Here is a 19,764-nt window from a genome sequence, read left to right on the forward strand (position 1 = left end):
TAGCACAACCCCCCCACACCCCCCACGAAACGACAGAATTTAAATGTTAATCACTTCTTGAGTTGTTCAAGTTTAAGGAACAGTCATATAATCTGAAAATATTTTTCTCTAAATCATCACTGTATTATTTCATTTTCATCCTATTGTGGACTGAATGGATTTTTTCCTCTAGTATTGCACAACATGATGATAAAAACTGCATTTCTATGCCAGTATAGACTGGTTACAACAAATCCAAGCTTTATTTCTATACTAAGAGCTGCTTTATGAGCATACATAATAAAGAAGGCATGACTGAAACCCACAGCTATAACCTCCAATTTAAAGTTTTTACACTAATCATGAAATTAAAACTCAGTGAAGATTAGGTTTTAATATGCTGATCTTTAGATTCACACGCAGAAGGGTCAAAATTTGCACCAAACTTATGCTCTCGACAGAATTCAAGCTTTTGTTTTTACCCATTTGACTGCAAGACTATAGAAATTCACTGATGAAAGCTTTAGTCCAACATCATTCATTTATCTGAAATGCTCCTATTGTTTTTAATTTAAGCCTGTTTTGGTCCTGCTGACTATATTAAAATTTATGAGAACTGAAGAGCAATAAGTGAATAAATAGAAACTCTGACAAAGGACAGAGAGGGAAACAGAACCACAAAGAACAGAACAACAAGCACAGTTTAACCAATAGTATTTAATGGTTTATGCAACTGTTTGCTAAGGCCCAATCTCCCCCCAACAGTACTATTAGATAAACCAGTCCCTTGGATTTTATTGGCCAAAAATAAATTCAAACATACCTAAATAAATATGTGTTTATGAAAAAAAGGGAGCACAGAGGCAGGGGGTTGCGGGTTGCCCAAAACAGTAACAGTTCTAATTAAAGGCAACATGAAAACTGTCTTCTTCATGAACTAAATTACATGAACAGATCTTTTCTGTAAAAATTGGGTCAATCCTCAAGCAGCTTCCAATCCATGTCAAGTAGCACAGCTCTAAAACCATTCATTATAAAAACAGGTGGAACACTGCCACCAGCTGGAAGTTAAAAGCTTTGGTCACAGGAGTCTGACAAGATGTGAGCGACAGCTTCGTCATCCCTCGTGGAGAAACTACGTGGGTCTGAATTTAAACAGAATCAACAGCCCAGACTGGCTCGCTCGCTCTTTTAGCTTCAGGGAGATAAGAGCAAACAAAATGTTCATGTGTGTGAGGTTCTGACTACCTTGGACCAGAGAGGCTCATGCACAGTTGTGTGTGCGTGTGAGAGCATATGATTATGAGGCCTTCTGCAGTCCGTTCCATCTGGCCGAGCTGAAGCGGTTCAATAAGTGGTTTTATTTTCTCTTTTTAAGCAGAAAAAGGAACATCAGAAACACTAAACTCACTTTTCACCAACACAGTGCCGAAAACTCGACCCTTCGCAGCGCGAGTCACCCAGGGCTTTGACCCCCGGAACAATGCCAGGACGAGTGGGCTGGGGTGGATGGACATCGGAGGGCTGTGAGGGGGGCGACAGTTTCCGTTCCCAACCCCTCCTTGACTTCTCACCCACCCCAAGCTGCCATCCGACCCGTTTCCCTCCAACTCTCCATGGCAAGGTGAGATGCTGTTAGAACGGGGGAGCCTTCCCCCGTCCAATCGAATGATCCGGTCAGTCATTTAAGGGGAATGAGCTCAATTTGAGGCGCTGCTGTTGGAGGAGCTGGATGTGGAGGCCACGGCTGTGCCGGAGCTGCCCGAGGAAGCCACTGATTTGCGGATGTGGGGCATTAGGAAGGGGTCACTGGCCAGCTGGTGAACATCGATGCGGTCCTCCTTACGGTAGACCAGACAGCGCCTTATAAAGGCCTGAAGAAAAACACCATAAGAAGGTGGGAATAATGATCAGGTATGGGTGGACAATTAATATATATAATCGCAAGAGACACATGGTCAATATAAATAGATAGTATGTCTGATCAGAGGTTAACGGAGTACCCAAAATTTTATTTCAGTAAGAGTAGCACTACTTCAACATATTTTTACCCAGGTAAAAGTAAAATGTAGCCATCCAAGAAATGACTCACGTAAGTGTAAAAAAAAGTATTTGGTAAGAAGTCTAAGTACAGAGTGACTGATCAAATTATCAATCATTTAATATTTAAAAATTACATCATCAGACAGACCAAAATATAAAATTAAATGGAAATTTTGATATTTTAGGAACCAAAATGAAAATAATTCATATAAGTCACAAAAAAATAACAAAATCAGGCAAAACAATATTATTCCAAATCAGTTTCTTTCGATATAAAACGTTAACAAAAACTGCTGGTGTGTGACTTTTTGATTAAACTGAGTTTGTTTTTCATTTAGTGGGTAGAGAACCTAGAAATTTTACTCAAATGAAAGTAGCGTCACTCCATAATACATTTGCTCAAGTAAAAGTAAAAAGTACAAAGTAGTAAAAATATTCTTAAAAGTACTTTTTCTCAAAAAAGTTACTGAAGTATTGAGCAAATGCAACCAGTCACTACTCAACTCTGAGTCAAATAATTTCACTGAACTCCAGAACTCCAGAACCACAAAGCATTCTGGGGAGTGTAGGCAGGGGAAAGGCTTTAGCTGATAAACCTCTCACAGCTAGCTAAGCAAGGTTGGTGGAATCAACTAACTCACTCACTCTTTGGTTACCTAGCAACAATCTCTAGAGTAACTTGCGCAGCAGCAGTTATAGGTTTTGCCACAGTGCCTCATAACTGCTTAAAAATAAACAACAATGGTAGTATTTCAGAATTTAAAACAAAAATATTTAATAAATAATTATCGATATCGACTGATATGAAAATCTTAAAACGCAATACGATTTTTCTAGCTATATTATATTTCAAAAATGATAAAACTTATTAAACTATAAAAAAATAAACTCTTGGTTGTGGCTTCGGTGACTCTATGAAAATAAATACCTTGGCTTCAGGTGAGACTACAGGTTTTGGGGGGAACTGAACTTCTGTGGCCTTCAGGATTGTGTTCTCCTGCAGGATGTCCTGCTGAGACTGGTTGTGACCAAAAGGCTACGGCGGAAAAGGTAGAAAAAGGTGTAGGTATAAAGTCGAAATCACAGCCGAACTCAAAAACTGAACTCAACACCAACAGATTTCTCGTCTTACTGCGACTCCTACCTTACGGCCGTATAAACACTGGTAGAAAATGACACCCACGGACCAAACATCAACTTTATTGGATATTTTTGGTGGCTCCTTGCCAACCACAAAACACTCCGGCGGAAGATACCTGGAGATAAAATAGGAATTCATTTCTATGTGCATAAATTTCACAAAACACACACCTGCAACCATTTATCTATTTTCAAATACTTGACAATACCGACAACTAAAATACAATAGAAAAGTTTATTTATTTCAGTAACTGAATTTAATTCTGTTAATTTGGATGTTTATGGTTCAAAGCCAACGCAAAATAGCTTTATTATTATCTTTTCTTTAGGTATTCAGAATATCACAAGACCATTAAAAAAAATTAAAAACATAAATGTTTTGGTCTAAATAATAGCAGGAAAGACTGCCGACTTGAATGTTCATCAAATTTTAATAACACTCCCAACTTGCAGGGAAAACCACAAATTGCCATTTCCACAGTGCTGTAATCCAAGAATAATACCGTAATCCAAGAGTTGAGTGGAAGGAAAAAGTGTGGTAGAAAAGGCAAACAGTCACTGAAGAGTTGGTGACCCCCAGTTTGTCGGTCTGGGAACCAGTCTTACCAGTAAGTTCCCGCTCCCTGTGAGGTCAGCTCCATCCCGTCTACAGAGTTGTAGCTGTCGTCATCCATTATTTTCGACAGGCCAAAATCTGTTATCTTAATCTCACCACAGGCAGTGCCATTCACAAGCAGGATATTACCTAAGAAGGGGTAAAAAAAAAAATCCTGACATGAGTTGACATTTTTTAAACTTTGTCATCTCACTATAGACGACGCACTTAGGCGGGCCACGCTATTTAGCCTTGTCTCTTTTAGAAAAAACCAGTGAAGGAGCTATGCTGTAATTAAACTTTAATTCATCTATATTTTTGGATTGATCTGATTTTGCAAAAATGTAAACATTTTTCTGTTTTTCTTCCAAAGTGCTTTGAAGTGACATTTGTTGTACGTTTGCAATAAAAAAATGAAATTAATCGACTAATCTGAATTTTTTTTTACAATCTGAACAGTTGGGTAATATTGAATCTTAAAAACAAATAAGTTCAAAAACTGCCTCGACATAAACAGACTTCTCATCTTAGTGCGACTCCTAGTAATTTAGTTTTATACATGTGCTTCTATTCCAAACATGTGCCTCAAAATTAAAACTAGAAGAAAAAGGTAACAAATGTGAAGACTGACCAGGTTTAAGGTCGTAGTGGATAATGGGAGGTCTAATTTCATTGAGGTACTTAAGGGCGTTGACGATCTGCATGATGATGGAGCGTCCTTCCTTCTCCGACATCAGCTTGTGCTGCTTCAGGTAGAAGTCCAGGTCGTTGCCCTCGCAGTACTCCAGCACCGTGCAAAACCTGCTCAGAGAGTCAGCGGGACTTCAGCAACTTTCACAGATGAACAGAAAAATTCAACAGTTGCACGCCTGTTCCAATGACTTACGAGTCAGTGTCAAGTGAAAAGTAGTCGTAGAGTTTAACTATCCGTGGGTGATCCAGCTCTTTATGGATTCTATATTCTCTGCACGCATGTCTGGAAAACAACGACAGCAAAAAACAAAACAAAACAAAAAAACCTTTTATTATTAACTGTAAAAAAGGGTTGTTAGACATTTTCATGTAAAAAAAGATTCCATACATTTCCAGGCTGAACTTTCCAAAGGTTTTTTTTTTTTTTTACATTCATTGTTACCAATTTAAAAAAAATACAATGAATCTGTAACCGGATATTTCTATATATGGCAGAATACATAAACCTGAAAAAAAGAAGGAGGAAAGCAAGCAAGAAAGAAAGTGTAATGGAAAAAAATTAAGGAAACAAGAAAGGACACATAGCAGCAAGTAAAGATTTAGACAAAAATAAAGTTAAGAACTATAAATGTCTTTCATACTCTTAATTTCCTTTTCCATACTTATCCAGATGTGAGAAACACTCAAATTCACTTCACTACATTTCCATATTTTTCCTAGTCTGCATTGGTCCTCTGAATGCACGGTTTATTACCATGAAAAAATGTTACGAGAACGATTCAAACACTCACTTGTGATAATTTTCCTTCTTCTCGTCCCTCCAGTTCTTGTTTAACTGGTGGATTTTAATGGCAACGTACCTCTGCTCTGTTAAATCAAAGGCCTGAATAAAAAAATAAAATAAAAAAATCTCCAGTTAGATAGAAAGTACATATGGGTTTGTTTTGCTTTAGCTGCACTAAGACTCTTGCCTCACGTTGAAATGGCAGCGTTCATTAATCATTTTAAATGTCCTGACAGCAAATTCCTTGAACCCTGCCATTTTGGCACAGTGATTAACCGCAAAACAGTAACTTCAACCTAATGTAATACCAACTAAAGCTTGCACAGCACAGGCACAGTTTAACATCACAATGTGAACTGCTCTGATTTTATAAAGCAGAATAGGACAAATAGGATCATTTTGTTAGTCTTTCAGCATTTAAAAACTGCTGCTTCAGTAGTAGTTTAAGTCAGTACTAAATAAAGGCAAAACAGTAACAGAATGCAGGTAAAACAACAGACTGGCTGGCTCATCGTTCCTCTTGTAATTTAGGAAAATAAATGTTTTGTCTCACCTTGTAAACTTCACTGAAACCTCCTCGCCCAAGCAAATGGAGCAGCAGGTATCTGTCATTTAGCGTAGGATGATCTTTGAATCTAGCAAGAGGAGTAAATGATAGATGTAGCGTAAACTAGATGAAGGAATTTAATTAATCTCAATTTTAAAGGTGAAACACACTTAATCCGTATTGCAACAAGGGAACAATTATTATTTCCTCAGGGTCAAGTTGGTTTGGATATTTTTCCTTTAATAAATGAAATCATTATTTGAAAACTGCAGTTTGTATTTCAAGTTATCTTGATATAAAATGCATTTATATCTGAATATTTAAATAAAAGAAATCTGTAAGGGGCCATTTTCTCTAGCACTTTAAAACGTCATTAAAAAAAAGCCCTTTTCATTTATGTAATTTCATATTAAGAAGCCTGATTAAAAATGCCAAATACAAAAGCTCAACTGGATTTAAACAAAAGAGGATTGAAGTTCAGCCAAAAATGCAACTTTAAATGAAAACAATTATTTGTATTTAATATCTGTACATTTTTTATGAGCTTGTTTAAATGTCATTCTTTTACATATTAACATGATCAATATAATTACCAGTAGTAATTATTTACACTTGATACCCTGGGATCATGTGAGTGAACAAAACACCAAGCATCAACAGAATGTTTGGAGAAAACGCTCTGACCTTAGATAAAAAATTTTAAGAAAATTGTATTAAAATTATTAGCATATATAAGGGTTATTTGGGTCAATATCTAAGCTTCAACTAAGCCCGTGAAAACTGAATAATACTGCAATTGCATCTTGGATAAAAAAAACAACAAAGCATTTTGCAATCCATGTCTGAAAAAGAAATCTCACTGGGAATTATCTTCATTGTGGATCCTTTTGAGCTCACGTATGTGAAGGTTTCTCACTCGCTCCAACCTCTCCAGCTCTGCCTGGATCTCAGCTTCCTCCTGCAAATACAAACAAGAAATCCCCCCGAAAAATTACCTCACAAGAAAATTATTAAAATATCACAATAAAACTTGATGGGGTTAGGCCTGCCAGGATAACAAATTATGCTGAATAATAAACTGTCCCAGAAATTATTGCGATAAATGATAATATTGTCATTTTGAAACAATTTTTAACTAATATGATAATGGCACAGTAATGCAAGTACACCTACTTCAAGATAAAAAAAACCTTTAATCTTTAAAAAACACTTAACTGGAACTGGAGAAATATTTTAAATACTCCAAACAAAACAAATCAACCAGAACAACAATACTTAAAATGGATTATGAATATCTAGCCAACACTGCATTTCAAAAAGTAATAATCATTCAGCTTAGAGAAAACAAGCAAAAGTGGCAGGTAGTGCAAACAAAATGTTTCTCAAAATAGTGGCTTTTCAACAATTTCAAAGGGGAGCATCTCTTCAACAACTTGTCCAAATGGAAGTGATGGCACTCATTTTAATCCATCATGCGATTAATTGATTTATTGCTTAATATAACAGGCTTAGGAGGAATTTAAAACAACACATCATGCGTTACCTTTTTAAGGTACCCTAATCTTAGTTTAAAGATTTCTTCTTGCTCGTGGTACTCCGCCTGCGATAACCTGGGAGAATACAGAACAAACCTCAGCGCAACGTCAAACATGTCGACGCGTTTAGAACAAGACAATGCTGACGTTGAGGAGAAGAAGAGCAAGAAAAAGTGGTGTACGTTTCGCTTTCTGTCCCATTGGTCTTGCTTTTGCGTTTGTTTTGCTCCAGGCTCGGCGGTGGAGTCTGGGCCATGGAAGGCGGCTTGCGTTTGGCCAGGAGCTTTCTCTGCCTCTCGATGTCCTCCCGCTGAGAGTTGATCCTCTCTTGTTGTCTGGAATGCACATCATTAAACAACTGCATCTTAATTCTCATTACTAAACATGCAATAGCAAATTTAAGAGTTAGTTTTGATTCTCTTTTCAGGTTAAAACAACAACAAAAAAAAGCAACGTTTGTGTTTTTCTACTCACTTGATAAGGTTTTGGAACGCATATCCATCTGTCCACTGTTCAGTGAAGGATGCGCCGTGTCTTACTGTAGTGAAATGGCCCAATCGAAGTCTATCCTGCATACTTTTATCCCGGCAAGCCATTTTCTCCTGCTTGGACTGAGCGGCAGAGAAAAACACGAACCAAACATCACCAATCAACTTCTGCCGAGGAGCAACGTTTTCAGACAAACGCCCCTAGCTCTCGTCAATTTCATACTTTTTCAATCAGCAGCTTCTTGGACATGGTCACACACTTGTTTAAGCGTTCCTTGTATCGTTCCAGCATCCTCTGCTGCTCATCGATTTGTCTTCTGAGTTCACAGTTCGCCTGGAACAGAACGCACAGAGAGGCGGGAAATAAGCAAGGTGAAAAGGATTATTACAGTTCATCACATATGCAGAGAATCGACAAATGCGTGAGTGGAAAACCTTCACAGAAAGCGAGCAAAGTGGCACGGATGAAGTGTAATGAGATTAGTACCCGCAGCAAATCGTCTATTCGGCCCTCCTTCTTCTCCAGGTCAGAGTTCTTGCTGTTCTCCAGGGCTGTTAGTTTCTCTAAAGTAAGGTCGGACTAAGGAGCACAAAAGCTGTCGTTAATGGTGGGTTCATTCGGAGTAAGTGCATATGTTACAGTTTATAGTTGTAATCATTAATGTACAGCTCTTCCACATTTTGTTAAGGATTTCAAGTACATTTGATTAGATTACATTGCATGGATCAATATAAAGTAGCAAAAACTGTGAAAATGTAGGAAATGATACGTGGTTTTCAAAGTGTTTGGCCCGTAACTAAAAAGCCTGCATATCCATCCCCCTCGAATCAAATGCGCTTAAATAAAATCTGCCTGCTAAATTCACCTGATTTGAGGCCTTAGCAGTTTGATTAAGGCCTCAAAGGACTGCTGCAGAACATTAATGAACAAATCGAATCATAAAGTCCAAGCAACACAGCAGACATGTCAGAGATGAAGTTGTGGAAAAGTTTAAAGCAGGGTTAAGTCATAAAATTATATCAAATGTTTTTTGGACATTGCATAGTCAGAGTCAAATCTAAGATATTTAAGACCTTTTAAATGCCACCCTGAATGAAATTTAACACCGAAAAAATATATATATAAAAATATAGGGCTGGCTTCTATAGGTTGAGCCTGTCCAAATTAATCGTTGTCCAGCCAACTGGTGATATATTTAGAATAACTCATAATAGATGCAAAAAAAGCTAGCTAGATGAATAGCTTGTAACGGTATATTAGCAGCTAGTTAGCCTCAATCACCTCGAATCACATGACACAATGAAAATGTTTAAACTTTTGTCAAAACTTAAGACTGGCAATTAGCGTTTTTAAGGTCAACTTACTTTTTTTGTGACCGAACGACTAACTGAACAGCCAGGACAACAGTAGGCAGAAAACCCACCAAGAAGCCCACAGTCACTATGGAGGAGCTGCAGACTTCTACAGCTCAGCTGGGAGAATCAACAGCAATTAATCATCCACAAACCCCTAATGCTAAAATGACAAATAGTGAGCCTCTGAAAGTCATAAGCTGCACTCACGGTCTGCCACAAGCCAGGCAGGGACAAAGCAAACATGTGAAAGGTAGGGGCTCTGGCCAGAAGTGACCAGAATGTAGCCATTTTTAGCCTATGAGCAAATCGCTATGTTTAGCAGAATGCCAAAGCTGAATATCAAACATGTTTTCCATATTGAAAAACCTGGTGGTGGCAGTATCATGCTTTGAGGGATGTTTTCTATTCAGCGTGGACAGGAGTTGAGGGGAATATAGACTGAGTGAAACATAGGGCAATCCTGGGGGGAAACCCCTTTAGGGATGGCAAAAGACATGAGATACAATTGATCTGAATTCAAAAATACTTGATTGATTCCAAAGGAAAAATAAATAAATAAATAATTTGGGGTGATGGTTCACCTTTAAACAAGAGAAAAAAATGTCAGAGTTCAAACAAATCTCCCATTTACACATACATGTTCCTAGATTCAACTGTTTCAATTTTACCCTCCAGACATTTGGGAACAAAATGTTCCCCAAGTTGGGATTTATAATCTTTATTGCCACAAATCCTGAGCCGAAGATCCTTTAAACCACTTACCAAAATGTAAATCATTTTGTAATCAGTTATACCATCATTTAAAAAAAAAATCTTCCAAAATATGAATAATTTGTTGAGGAAACCAACCCAAACCCATTTGACCCCACCCTGGGACAAAGTTTCGATCAAATCAAATTCTCACAATGGAATGGTTTCGCTCAAAAAAAAAAAAAAAAGAAACATTAAATATGACTCGGATAAAAAAATAAAATAAAATCCAGTCTCCAGATGTGGAAAGCTGATAGAGACATACTTCAACAAACTTGAACCTGCAGCAAGACATGCTTCTCGAAAGTACTGAGACAGGAAGAAGTATACAGATGCAAGCCGCATCTTGTCAGATTTTCATTTGGGAAACATAAGATGAATACCACGTATTACTTCCCAGACTTCACAATTATGCATTATTTTATGAGATTCTGTTGCACAAGTTTCCAATAAATACATTGAGGTTTTGCTGTTGGGTGATAAAATGTGAAAAAAAATTTGGAGGTGAGTATATTCACTGTTTATGGCAACCATGCGACTTCTCGTAAACTATAATCAAGTTAATTAGACAAACAGGTAATAACACAATTAGTGTGTGATGTACCTGTGTAGTTTTGTGGAGCATGTGAAGAACGACGGGCTTCATCGCGCATGTGGAGAGCTCCGTGTTGACAGAACTGATGGACGAAGGGCTTCCTTGCTGCACCTGGGAGGAAGACACATAGTTCAATGAAGATGTTTTATTTTGATGTGAAAGGAATGTACATAAAAAAAAAACACCTTCACTTTAATAATTTATCAGGATTTGGTGGAATGTTACCACAAAGCATATCATAAGTATTTATTCCCCCCACTGTATTTTTTTTATAGGAAATTTGTAATCAATCATCTACTTAATGATTACTAGAACATGTGAACACAAATCTGATTCCTCTCACTCGTGAACAGACCTCACCTGCTGGTGTTAGTAACAAGCATGGAATAAAGAGAATGAAAAGAAAGAGCGTTGTGAAATAAAAAAGGCATTAAAAACACCACTGAGAGAAACAACGCTCACCGTGACGGGAGGGTTGGACAGAGAGTGTTGTGGGGAAGAGCGGACCACTGGCGGAATTCCCCTAGCAGGGCTGGTACCAGGACCACTACCTCCCGCAAACTGACGCGCAAGAAAAATAAGAAAGAAGATAAATGGAACGGCGAGTAAAGAAGGGGTTAGAAAAAAGGAACGAAAGGTTATACGGGTGATTCCAACACGACAGGAGCACTCACCTCAAAATAATCGCTAATTTTAAGCCCCCTCGCTCCTGCTTTGCCTACAAAAAGAAAAGAGGAAGGTTCAATAAAAGGGAATGTGTAAGAAATGATGAAAGGGTTGTAAATGGGGATTATGGTACCATGGCTGCTGTCAAAGTGGTCCGCTTTGCGTTTTCTGACTCTCTGCTCGTTTGCCTTTTTCTCTGGAGTCTGTGAAAAAAAGCAGCATAAACACACCGTGTGTGTGAGGTGGGGTAAATGGAAGGGTCCACACAAATAAATCCAGTCAATATGCAAGAGAGACTAACCTCCAGCTCTTTGTCACTAAGTGAACCCAAGCTGCACAGACTTTGATTGGATGACTCATTCTGACTCTGACCTGAGCCCTGTTGTCAAAAAAAAGAAAACAAAAAGAGAAAAGGAAGGACTTAAATGCACACAAAAAATGTTAGATGCATGTCCATTTGTTACTACTTTCAACATGTGGGAACTTGTTGAAAAAGGTGGACAAAAACATACGGTAAAAATGCTGAGAGACAAGAACAGTGATGGAGAGGTTTGGCTACACGCAATCACCATAAAATCCCAAATGTGTGGAGACCTGCATCGGTACTAACGCTGGTTCCCTAGGTGATGCCTGTCAATCAAATGATTCACATCAGAATTCAGCAGGCGCTGTCCAATCAGAGCGAGACACTTAGTCATTCTGAGCACACTAGAGCTCCCTCGCTGAACCCTCCTAAAATGGCTGAACATTAGGCAAGCTGCTGGGGATCCATTCCTCGCTCCATCTGCCACCTTTACAAAATGTCATCCATTTTTCTACCTTCTCTTCCTCAACGCATTTTCAAATCACCCTATTTTTTTTACTATAAAGGGAACCACCAAGAAGAGGCTTTTTTAAATCTAAAAAACACAAATAAAAAGAAAACTATTATGGTTGTTTGTTCATGCAGTTAGCAGATACTGTTCGCCACATCTGCCTGTTTATCAAAAGATGTTTGATCCCTTTGTCCTTAACTTTTCTGCTGACTAAGTGCTTTACACAAAGAACAGCAGCGCCATCGAGCTATTCAAGGTCGAGGAGGAAAAGATAAGCCACTCTGTGACACTGAAGAAGTCACCAAACCATACGTCTTCACTCTCACCCATCTAAGAGAGGGCGACTGTGGCATGATGCCTTAGCAGGCGTCGCCATTTTCTCTGCGGCAGCAGCCATGCCATGCTCTGAGCTCAGCTCTGCCTATGGTTGGCACAGGGCCTGCTCTTGGCACCAACTCCGGCTCCCTAACTGTTCCAAGATCACCTTCTTCTAAGACTGACAGCTCCATCTACATAGCGAGGGTGCGGAGAGGAAAAGAAAAGAAAAAAAAAGCCACTTCTCATTCTACCTGGTCAAAAACTATTTCCGCATTCTTCCTCTGCCCCCTACCAACACCGTCCTGTCTGTGGCCTTGTTGGCAGAGGCAGTCGCTCGCATATACAATCGCTACATCACAAGCCAGGGAGCGATGCCATGTCAAAGCCGCCAAAAAATACAGACACGGCTCAAGCTTCTCCGGAGACAAAGAAAAGGCAGGAGCCCAAGCTTGTTCAGGCTAAAAAACTAAATAAAAAAATCAGACTGATAATGGCGGTAAAGTAAAACAATAACGCATAATCGTATAAATCTGTGACTAGAGAAGCATTTCCCCAGCTCAACCTTTGTGACATCTGGTGCATACGAACCTTACTCACTCCAACCCCCGTAAAGCGAGCCTCCAACAGCTCTTGTCGCCGGGGGTCCAGGCTGTGCAGTTCTTCCATCATGGCTGTGGAGACAAGAGTGCAAATTAAGGAAGGCATTCAAGAGCCTGGAATATTCAGATGGAAGAAGGATGACTGTTTCAAAAGACACTGGTTGTGATGAGTCATGGCTGTGTTTAGCTATATGGATGTGGAAAATTCCTGTTCTGAGTCATCAATAAGTTTGACAATGTTGATATTTATATCCATGAAGGAAAAGCCACTTAACAACTGCTGTTCAGCAAGACACCCAGAGGACGCAGAGCACAACTATAAACAAATACTGATATTTCACATGCATCACAGACGAAGCCCAGATGTGTAAAGTCACTGCCTGGAAATTTATGGAATCACTTGATAACGCCTTGACATGACAGGCCTAAGTTTCATGGCGGTGTTATAAAAGGTCAGCAATGGAGGGACTGCCAAGGAACACTCACAGCAATGGAGAAAAGGCCACAAAGGACAATAAGTGGCCAGTTTGCTGACCGGTGCGGAGGTTTAAAATTACACGCCCAGAACTGGTTGCTATGTATGTCTGTTACCTACAGTTTGCATCTATAAGTAAATATATTTAAGGTATGGATTCTATAAGTAAATAGTAAAATCATTGTTTACGTGCAACAAAATAAGTAAATTATTAATTTTGAGCACAATTAGTGAAATATCGGTTAGCTAACTTTAGGTAAACGAGTCAAGAAGCTACCGATGCTGACCATCAGTTAGCAATCTGAGCGGCTAACAGTTAGCTAATGATGTTTAGATTGAATTTCTTTAAAAGGGTAAACCAAAGCAAGAAAAGAATGTTTCGACAAATTCTCATCCAAGTATATTTAAAACACAAAGCTATTTTTTCCCCCTAAATACTGACCGTTAGGCGTTAGGTTTCCAATGGGCTAGGGTTATCCCTAAAATAAGCATCATCTGCCACGACATCTGGGCTCACTGGAGCAAAACATCCTTCAAACGAAATTCTTTTGTCTGAAAGCCCGTTCAGATACTCACTGTAGTTAAGATTTTCTCAGTTTTCTGGGGCTGTTGTCGGTGAAACCGTCTGCGTTGTCTCACCGGTGCTCGGCAGACCCTCCCAGACTAGGCCGCATCCAAAGCCACGTCCCTCGCGTGCTGGTTGTTGACGATCGAGACGCGGACGTCCGCTGAGCAGCTTCAGGTAGACCACGGAGGATTCCGGCGGAGGCCTCGACAAAACTCCGGGTCTCCCAAACCCGCCTTCCTGCGCTCCTTAAACGGGGATCCCCATCATGTCCCTCGCTCCGAGGGTCATACCGCACTGTGGTCTGGTGTATCTCGCTCCACACAATGGCGACCCTGGAGAATTTGCGCTTTTCGGCAGGTATAAATAATGTCTTTGAGCTAGTGTAGTTACCCCCTATATTTATCTCCCCCAGTGGTGCGGTGAATTTAGGGTCCTGGCTTTTCAGCTCGATCAAAACAAAGTTCGACACCAGTTTCCTTCCGAGCTGCAAAAAGGATCAAAACGACATCTGTTTTCGGAAGTTGTGCTTTTGGAAGCGTTTCAGCTGAATCCGGATCATTTCGGTTCGGATCTCACGTTTTTGCAATGTAAACAATAATCAGGAAAATCTCATATTTTCTCGTGAGATCGTTTAAGTAGTTTCACCTTCCTTCAGTCTACGCCTGCTCCAAAATCTGTTGTCCGGACCAATAACAAAACCCCCTCCACACAATAAAATTTAGCAGTGCCCACCCCCACACTAGTGATAAATTAATCAGAAAGTTCCCATCCTAACCATGCTGCAGACATAATATAAAAATTATTACTTAAATGTGCACGATTTTTTCAGTACTGGGTAAAACAGTTTTAATTTAGCATGTACAAAAATGTGAAATACAAAAAAGTCATGCAATGTATTATGAAAAATTTGCAGATTAAAACCAGTGTCTTTTTACAGCGTTTACCAGTTCTTTTTCAGATTAGACAACTCATCAGGAGAAAAGTCATCAATTTGGCGACCAAGAGTATTTTTCCAGATGAACATGTAAATAAAAAATGTATATCAGGGTTATGGCAGCCAGTTCAAGGAAAAAAAACAACAACAAAACAACACTATCCCATTGTTGAAAATGTCTTCTGGAAAAAGCTGTAATCTTTGGAGGATTTTTCCTCTCGTCTCGCCTTATTTCTCAACAAGGCTTGCGGTACTTGCATTGGATCCAAACCCTGTACATGGTGAGCTGTTTCCCTCTGTTCACCTGCAGCCGCCTGTCCACAAGGTTCTGCACTTTTTCAAGCCCAGCCTCTGCAAACAACTCATGAAGCTCATCTAAAACACAGAAAGGCATAAAAATGTAATGTATTCATGTTGAAAGAATGTAAGGGATAATATCAATTAAAAAAACTAAAACTTTATAAAGCCAGTCATTTATACCCTGAGTAAAGAAATAAACTCGTGTTCCGTCCCCTCTGACGTAAAAGTTTTCTGACAGACATCTCCCTAAGAAAAAAAAACAACAACCCACAAACGGTTATAAAGATGAAACAGTTAAACAGTAAACATTTCAAGGTTTGGTTGCAAGGATAAGCAGGTATGGGTATTGCTCAGAAAAGTCCTAAAGAGACCTAAAATGTTAAGGAATGAAGTGTTTTAAATGGGGAATAATCTGAAATATTTCTTCAAAAATAACCAGAGACCAAGAGCATTTTTGAAACTGTTCTACTGATAAAAAAGGAAATAGATTCAATGTAAATGAAAAAAAAAAGAAAAATTAACATCTGGGTCACTGATGTTACGGGGTATCATGGGAGACTGATGTTATACAGTAAAATAAACTAATTGACTAAGTAATCAGGAAATCTTTGCATGGTTCCCAACATACAGAAAGAAGCTAAACCCTACTGAAGTCAAAAAACAGAAAAGGACAAATAGTCACTTTTATAAACTAAAACCTTCTGACATCTCTGAGTGACAGCCAGAACTTAGTTTGTTATAAAGGTATTTCTAATCCATTTGAATGTTTATCTATATTGGAGGAATTATATACCTTTTGATGTGGGAACCCCTTTTGTTTCCTTCAGAAAAGTGATGTCCAGGTTTTATAGACCTGCTAATCACATGACCCCATCCCAAATAAGTGGAAGCCATGGATGAATTCACAGTGGCATTTTGTATTATTGATTGCTAACAGTTTATGACAAGAGTGTGACTGATTTTAAACAAATTCTTCCCAGTAGAAGAGAAATCTTTAGCAATTCTAGACCTTTTGAACCTTGACACAACCTGACTGACCTTTCTTGAAACGCAGTTGTGCCATATCGTAGCGTCCGTAATCCCTCAGCAGCATCACACCACCTGGTTTCAGCAGACTTGCTATTCTACTGATGGAGGCCCGCATCCTGAGATGGAGGGGAAACACTTACACAGTGTCTGCAATATCCTAAAGATGTACGCAAAAATGAAATCACAAAACTAGGCAAAGCAATATCTGTTCATACTGGTCGGGATGCAGAGCCGACAGCACAAAGATCAGCACAATAACATCAAGGGATCCATCAGGGATCGGGAAACTGGCCTCGACATTGCTCAAGTCGTGAACAAAGGCAAAGCAGCGGTTCAAATCGTACTCTGGATTAGTCTGATGACGAGAGAAAAGTTTAGTCACTTACACACTAAAAATCAGAAGAAACTGTTTTGTGAGTCAAAACAGCTCACCTTCACTAATTCCACAGCAGTGCTGGAGAAATCACAGCAGTAAACAAAAAGTCCAGGGTCACTGCAGAAGGCAAAGCTACCGTTATATAGACTGCAAAAGGTGAGGAGTCGTCTTTTTCAGACATGATGCAACTTTTCTTGTGTGTTCTTACTTGTTGGTCTTGAGTATTGGGAAAACTGTGTTGCCCACACCACAACCAACCTGTACAGAAATGATGTTATGTTTCAGGAGAATTAACCATTTCAAATGGAACAAATGTAATAATGGCAGCAAAATGGGCTCTGTTTGAATGTGTGTGCTATTTGAATGTTCAGAGAATCTTATATTCAAAGAACAAGAAAGAAAATCATAATTTCAATTGGATTACATTCATTTAGTGGGAGAAGTCTAATGTTTAAAAGATGTTCACATATTTCAATCATATACTTGTTAGCTCGGCTTTTCAGACTTAATCTTAAAAAAACAACAACACAATTTTGACACTTCTGGGAAACATTTTACAAGACTGGAACATAGAGTGGAAAGGATCTTTGCACAATCTGTCTGGTTCCTTCCAGGTCCTGAGTCCTGCGCACTTTTCCTTTCCGCTCATCCAACAGGATTTGGGTTTAGGGGATTGAGATGGCCAAGGTAGAAGGTGGATCTTGTATTCTTGGCCAGATGTTTTGGATCATTATTCTGCCAAGACACCCACTAACAAAAAAAGTCAATTTTGTAGCAGTTGCAAATGATGGCATGCCCTCTAGTTTTCTAGAGCTCCCTTCAAATATTGTTTTCTCCCACTGAAAAACACAGTCTGAAATTATAGGAAAGCTTTTCTACATTTTTGTAGTTCATGCAATAAAAGCTGAATGCAACTGTAGCAGCTATATACAGGTTGTAACACCTTCTTCCAAAAGTTTTCTGTGTCCCATGCATCACAGAACAGCTTTACTAAAACATACCTAGATCTGTTTAAAGGGACATGGGTTTTATTATTCAAGCCCACCATTTTAAGAATGTGTTTAAATCTACAGAACATCACTGAAAAACAAAATCTGACAATTTCCTGAACTAAATAAAACTATATTTAAAACATTTATACGGGTAAAATGTGACCAACTTGCTGCTAGAATGATCTCTAACCTCCAGGATGCGATATGTGGCAGAGGATCCTGGAAAGTCACAGTTGTCACCAGACAAAGCTGCAAAATCCCTGCATTGTTTTTGTTCAAATCCGTCCTGATGGCTGCTGTCCACGCCCGAGTTGTTTGGTTGAGATTTGTGGTTCGGGTTACGCTGTGGGGCAAGCTCTGGAAACTCTGTGAAGAGCCAGTGACGGTCTTTAAAGAAGCGATTCTCGTGTATCGTGTAAAACTCATTCCAGTATTCACTGGCCCGGCTGTTGTACTCCTCTGGAAGTAAAAGGCAGAAAGGCTAGTATTAAAATAATAAATAAAGCACACTTCCTACAACATAGCACACATCTCCTTCTCAAAGGCCAGAATAATAAAAAATAATCATGATTTAATTCTAATATATAAACATAAAAATATAATAATTTTCAAAAGTATAATCTAACCTTGTTTTTCTAGAGGCAAAGGCTGATTGTTTTCTGAAACTTTCTTCTTTGCAGCTTCTTCCTGTTCATCAGTCCACTCAACATTGTCCCTGGAGACCACAAAACATTATTATTCCAACTTTGTGAATGAATAATAAAGTAACTGACAGTGAAGAAATTGTGTCTGATATTTTGATGTGTTTTATTAGGCTCAATTTATATGTTTTTTTTTTTTATGTCTGGATGCAGATTTGAAGGAGAATTTAACAATTGTGTTAGTGGCATCAACAATTTTCTGTTAAAAGAGTTTCGCCCGTACACAGTGCATTAAGGTAAAGTACATAATGAATTCTCACACTGAACCTCAGTGACCTCACCTTCATAGATTAAAAATATATATATTTATTTATTTATTTGATCAACGAATAATTTTGAAAATGTATTGGCTAACCATCAAATATGGTAACTTTATTACCATCACCTTGATTTTTGGAGATATATCCAAAGTTGCTGATAATGATTTTCTGACATTTAAAAATGTCTTATTTTTATGATCTTATTTTTAAATTCTATTTTAATTTCTTAAAATAATTTCTAAACAAAAATAATCTCTGCTCACTCTAATCGAGAGAACTTTTTTACGCTAACGGCGGGGAACCATACTACCCTTTTACCGTAATGCACACAGTAGAGGGGGAAAGTAATTTTATACATAAACAGTCGTATTTTCTAAGAGTCGCCTTGCTTAAAAAATTAAAAAATAAATAAACAAAAAATCGCAACGTTGCAAAAGCTGAACTCAACCAAAGCTAAAGATAATGCTGAAAAAGTCTCCTCCACTCAAAAGATACACATGAACCCATTCCATCCTATTTGGGTCTGTGGTACCGACCATGCGTTGTGCTGGAAGACCTGCCGCGGGTCTGTAAGGAAGCGTGTCCCGAACTGAGGCCTTTTGGAGTCCTCAGAGGAAGAATTTGAAAGTGTCAAGCTGATTTCAGTGTTTTCAGCCTCCACTCCGTCCACGGTGCGGGGCGCCGCCATGATGGATCTGACGCAGAAGGGAGTGACGCATTCAGGGACAAGCGGAAAAGATATCAAGGGTTGAAACATGCTGACAGCTAATATTAATCAGTTAAAAAAGCACATTGTTTTTAACATTGCACAGGTATGGAGAGTCATTTCAGTCAAAATTAAGTAAGTAAATAAATAAATGTGGATTCTGTGAACCTTCACTCTTCTAATTTGATTTTTAGATGAAATGAAAAATGTACTTTATTCTGAAAAGAGAAATCTGGACCAGTCCACAAATCAACCAAAAGACACAGAGTTTGATTAACTCAGATAAAAATTTCATTAATTAGTCTTCTTAAATAAATCAGTCAGTTATCACTTTAAAAATATTGTCTGAGTAAATTGCTTCCTGTCAAAAACGTTGCTTCTTTCTCATGTGATATGTTTTTATTGTTAATATAGTTTGTGTTTAATGTATTTCTATTGATATACAGTACAGACCAAAAGTTTTGACACACCTTTCTAATTCAATGGGTTTTCTTTATTTTCATGACTATTTATAAGGCAA

At 38.6% G+C, this 19,764-nt stretch overlaps 2 protein-coding genes across 3 annotated transcripts; both read right to left on the bottom strand.

Moving 5' to 3' along the window:
• Window positions 1-676: 676 nt before the first annotated feature.
• On the bottom strand, window positions 677-14,618 carry tlk2 (tousled-like kinase 2). Of its 2 annotated transcripts, XM_028042364.1 has the most exons (21): window positions 13,955-14,618; window positions 12,893-12,975; window positions 11,473-11,550; window positions 11,305-11,374; window positions 11,180-11,223; window positions 10,968-11,066; window positions 10,515-10,616; window positions 8,292-8,384; window positions 8,028-8,138; window positions 7,791-7,927; window positions 7,499-7,651; window positions 7,325-7,391; window positions 6,642-6,739; window positions 5,788-5,869; window positions 5,242-5,333; window positions 4,644-4,733; window positions 4,389-4,558; window positions 3,769-3,907; window positions 3,167-3,278; window positions 2,951-3,058; window positions 677-1,853 (listed from the first exon to the last, which is right to left on the bottom strand). In XM_028042364.1, the coding sequence occupies exons 2-21, from the start codon at window positions 12,971-12,973 to the stop codon at window positions 1,680-1,682; spliced, it is 2,100 nt and encodes a 699-aa protein (XP_027898165.1). In that variant the 5' UTR covers window positions 12,974-12,975; window positions 13,955-14,618; the 3' UTR covers window positions 677-1,679. The 2 variants fall into 2 exon arrangements, with proteins under 2 accessions (XP_027898165.1, XP_027898166.1); XM_028042365.1 differs by lacking the exon at window positions 10,968-11,066.
• A 148-nt stretch (window positions 14,619-14,766) lies between these two features.
• mettl2a (methyltransferase 2A, methylcytidine) lies at window positions 14,767-19,256 on the bottom strand. Its single transcript, XM_028042366.1, has 9 exons — window positions 19,075-19,256; window positions 18,204-18,292; window positions 17,768-18,036; window positions 16,794-16,843; window positions 16,642-16,702; window positions 16,425-16,564; window positions 16,219-16,325; window positions 15,361-15,426; window positions 14,767-15,255 (listed from the first exon to the last, which is right to left on the bottom strand). Exons 1-9 carry the CDS (start codon window positions 19,224-19,226, stop codon window positions 15,116-15,118), a joined length of 1,074 nt encoding a protein of 357 aa, XP_027898167.1. The 5' UTR covers window positions 19,227-19,256; the 3' UTR covers window positions 14,767-15,115.
• Between the last annotated feature and the right edge of the window lie 508 nt (window positions 19,257-19,764).

The sequence above is a fragment of the Xiphophorus couchianus genome, chromosome 16 (assembly GCF_001444195.1).
Source record: "Xiphophorus couchianus chromosome 16, X_couchianus-1.0, whole genome shotgun sequence".
In the NCBI taxonomy this organism is placed as follows: domain Eukaryota; kingdom Metazoa; phylum Chordata; class Actinopteri; order Cyprinodontiformes; family Poeciliidae; genus Xiphophorus; species Xiphophorus couchianus.

Bases quoted from the DNA above. Each gene is read 5' to 3' on its own strand.
- tlk2 (XM_028042364.1), bottom strand. From the start codon at position 12,973: ATGATGGAAGAACTGCACAGCCTGGACCCCCGGCGACAAGAGCTGTTG. The intron at 8,139-8,291 runs GTACTAATCTCA...GTTCTGTTCCAG, and splicing joins GAATAGACGATTTGCTGCGG to GCGAACTGTGAACTCAGAAG. The intron at 4,734-5,241 runs GTGAGTGTTTGA...GTTGTTTTCCAG, and splicing joins AAGAAGGAAAATTATCACAA to ACATGCGTGCAGAGAATATA.
- mettl2a (XM_028042366.1), bottom strand. From the start codon at position 19,226: ATGGCGGCGCCCCGCACCGTGGACGGAGTGGAGGCTGAAAACACTGAA. The intron at 18,037-18,203 runs GTTAGATTATAC...TTTTACTTCCAG, and splicing joins TTTGCCTCTAGAAAAACAAG to AGGAGTACAACAGCCGGGCC. The intron at 16,565-16,641 runs GTGAGCTGTTTT...TCTCGTCATCAG, and splicing joins CTGCTGTGGAATTAGTGAAG to ACTAATCCAGAGTACGATTT.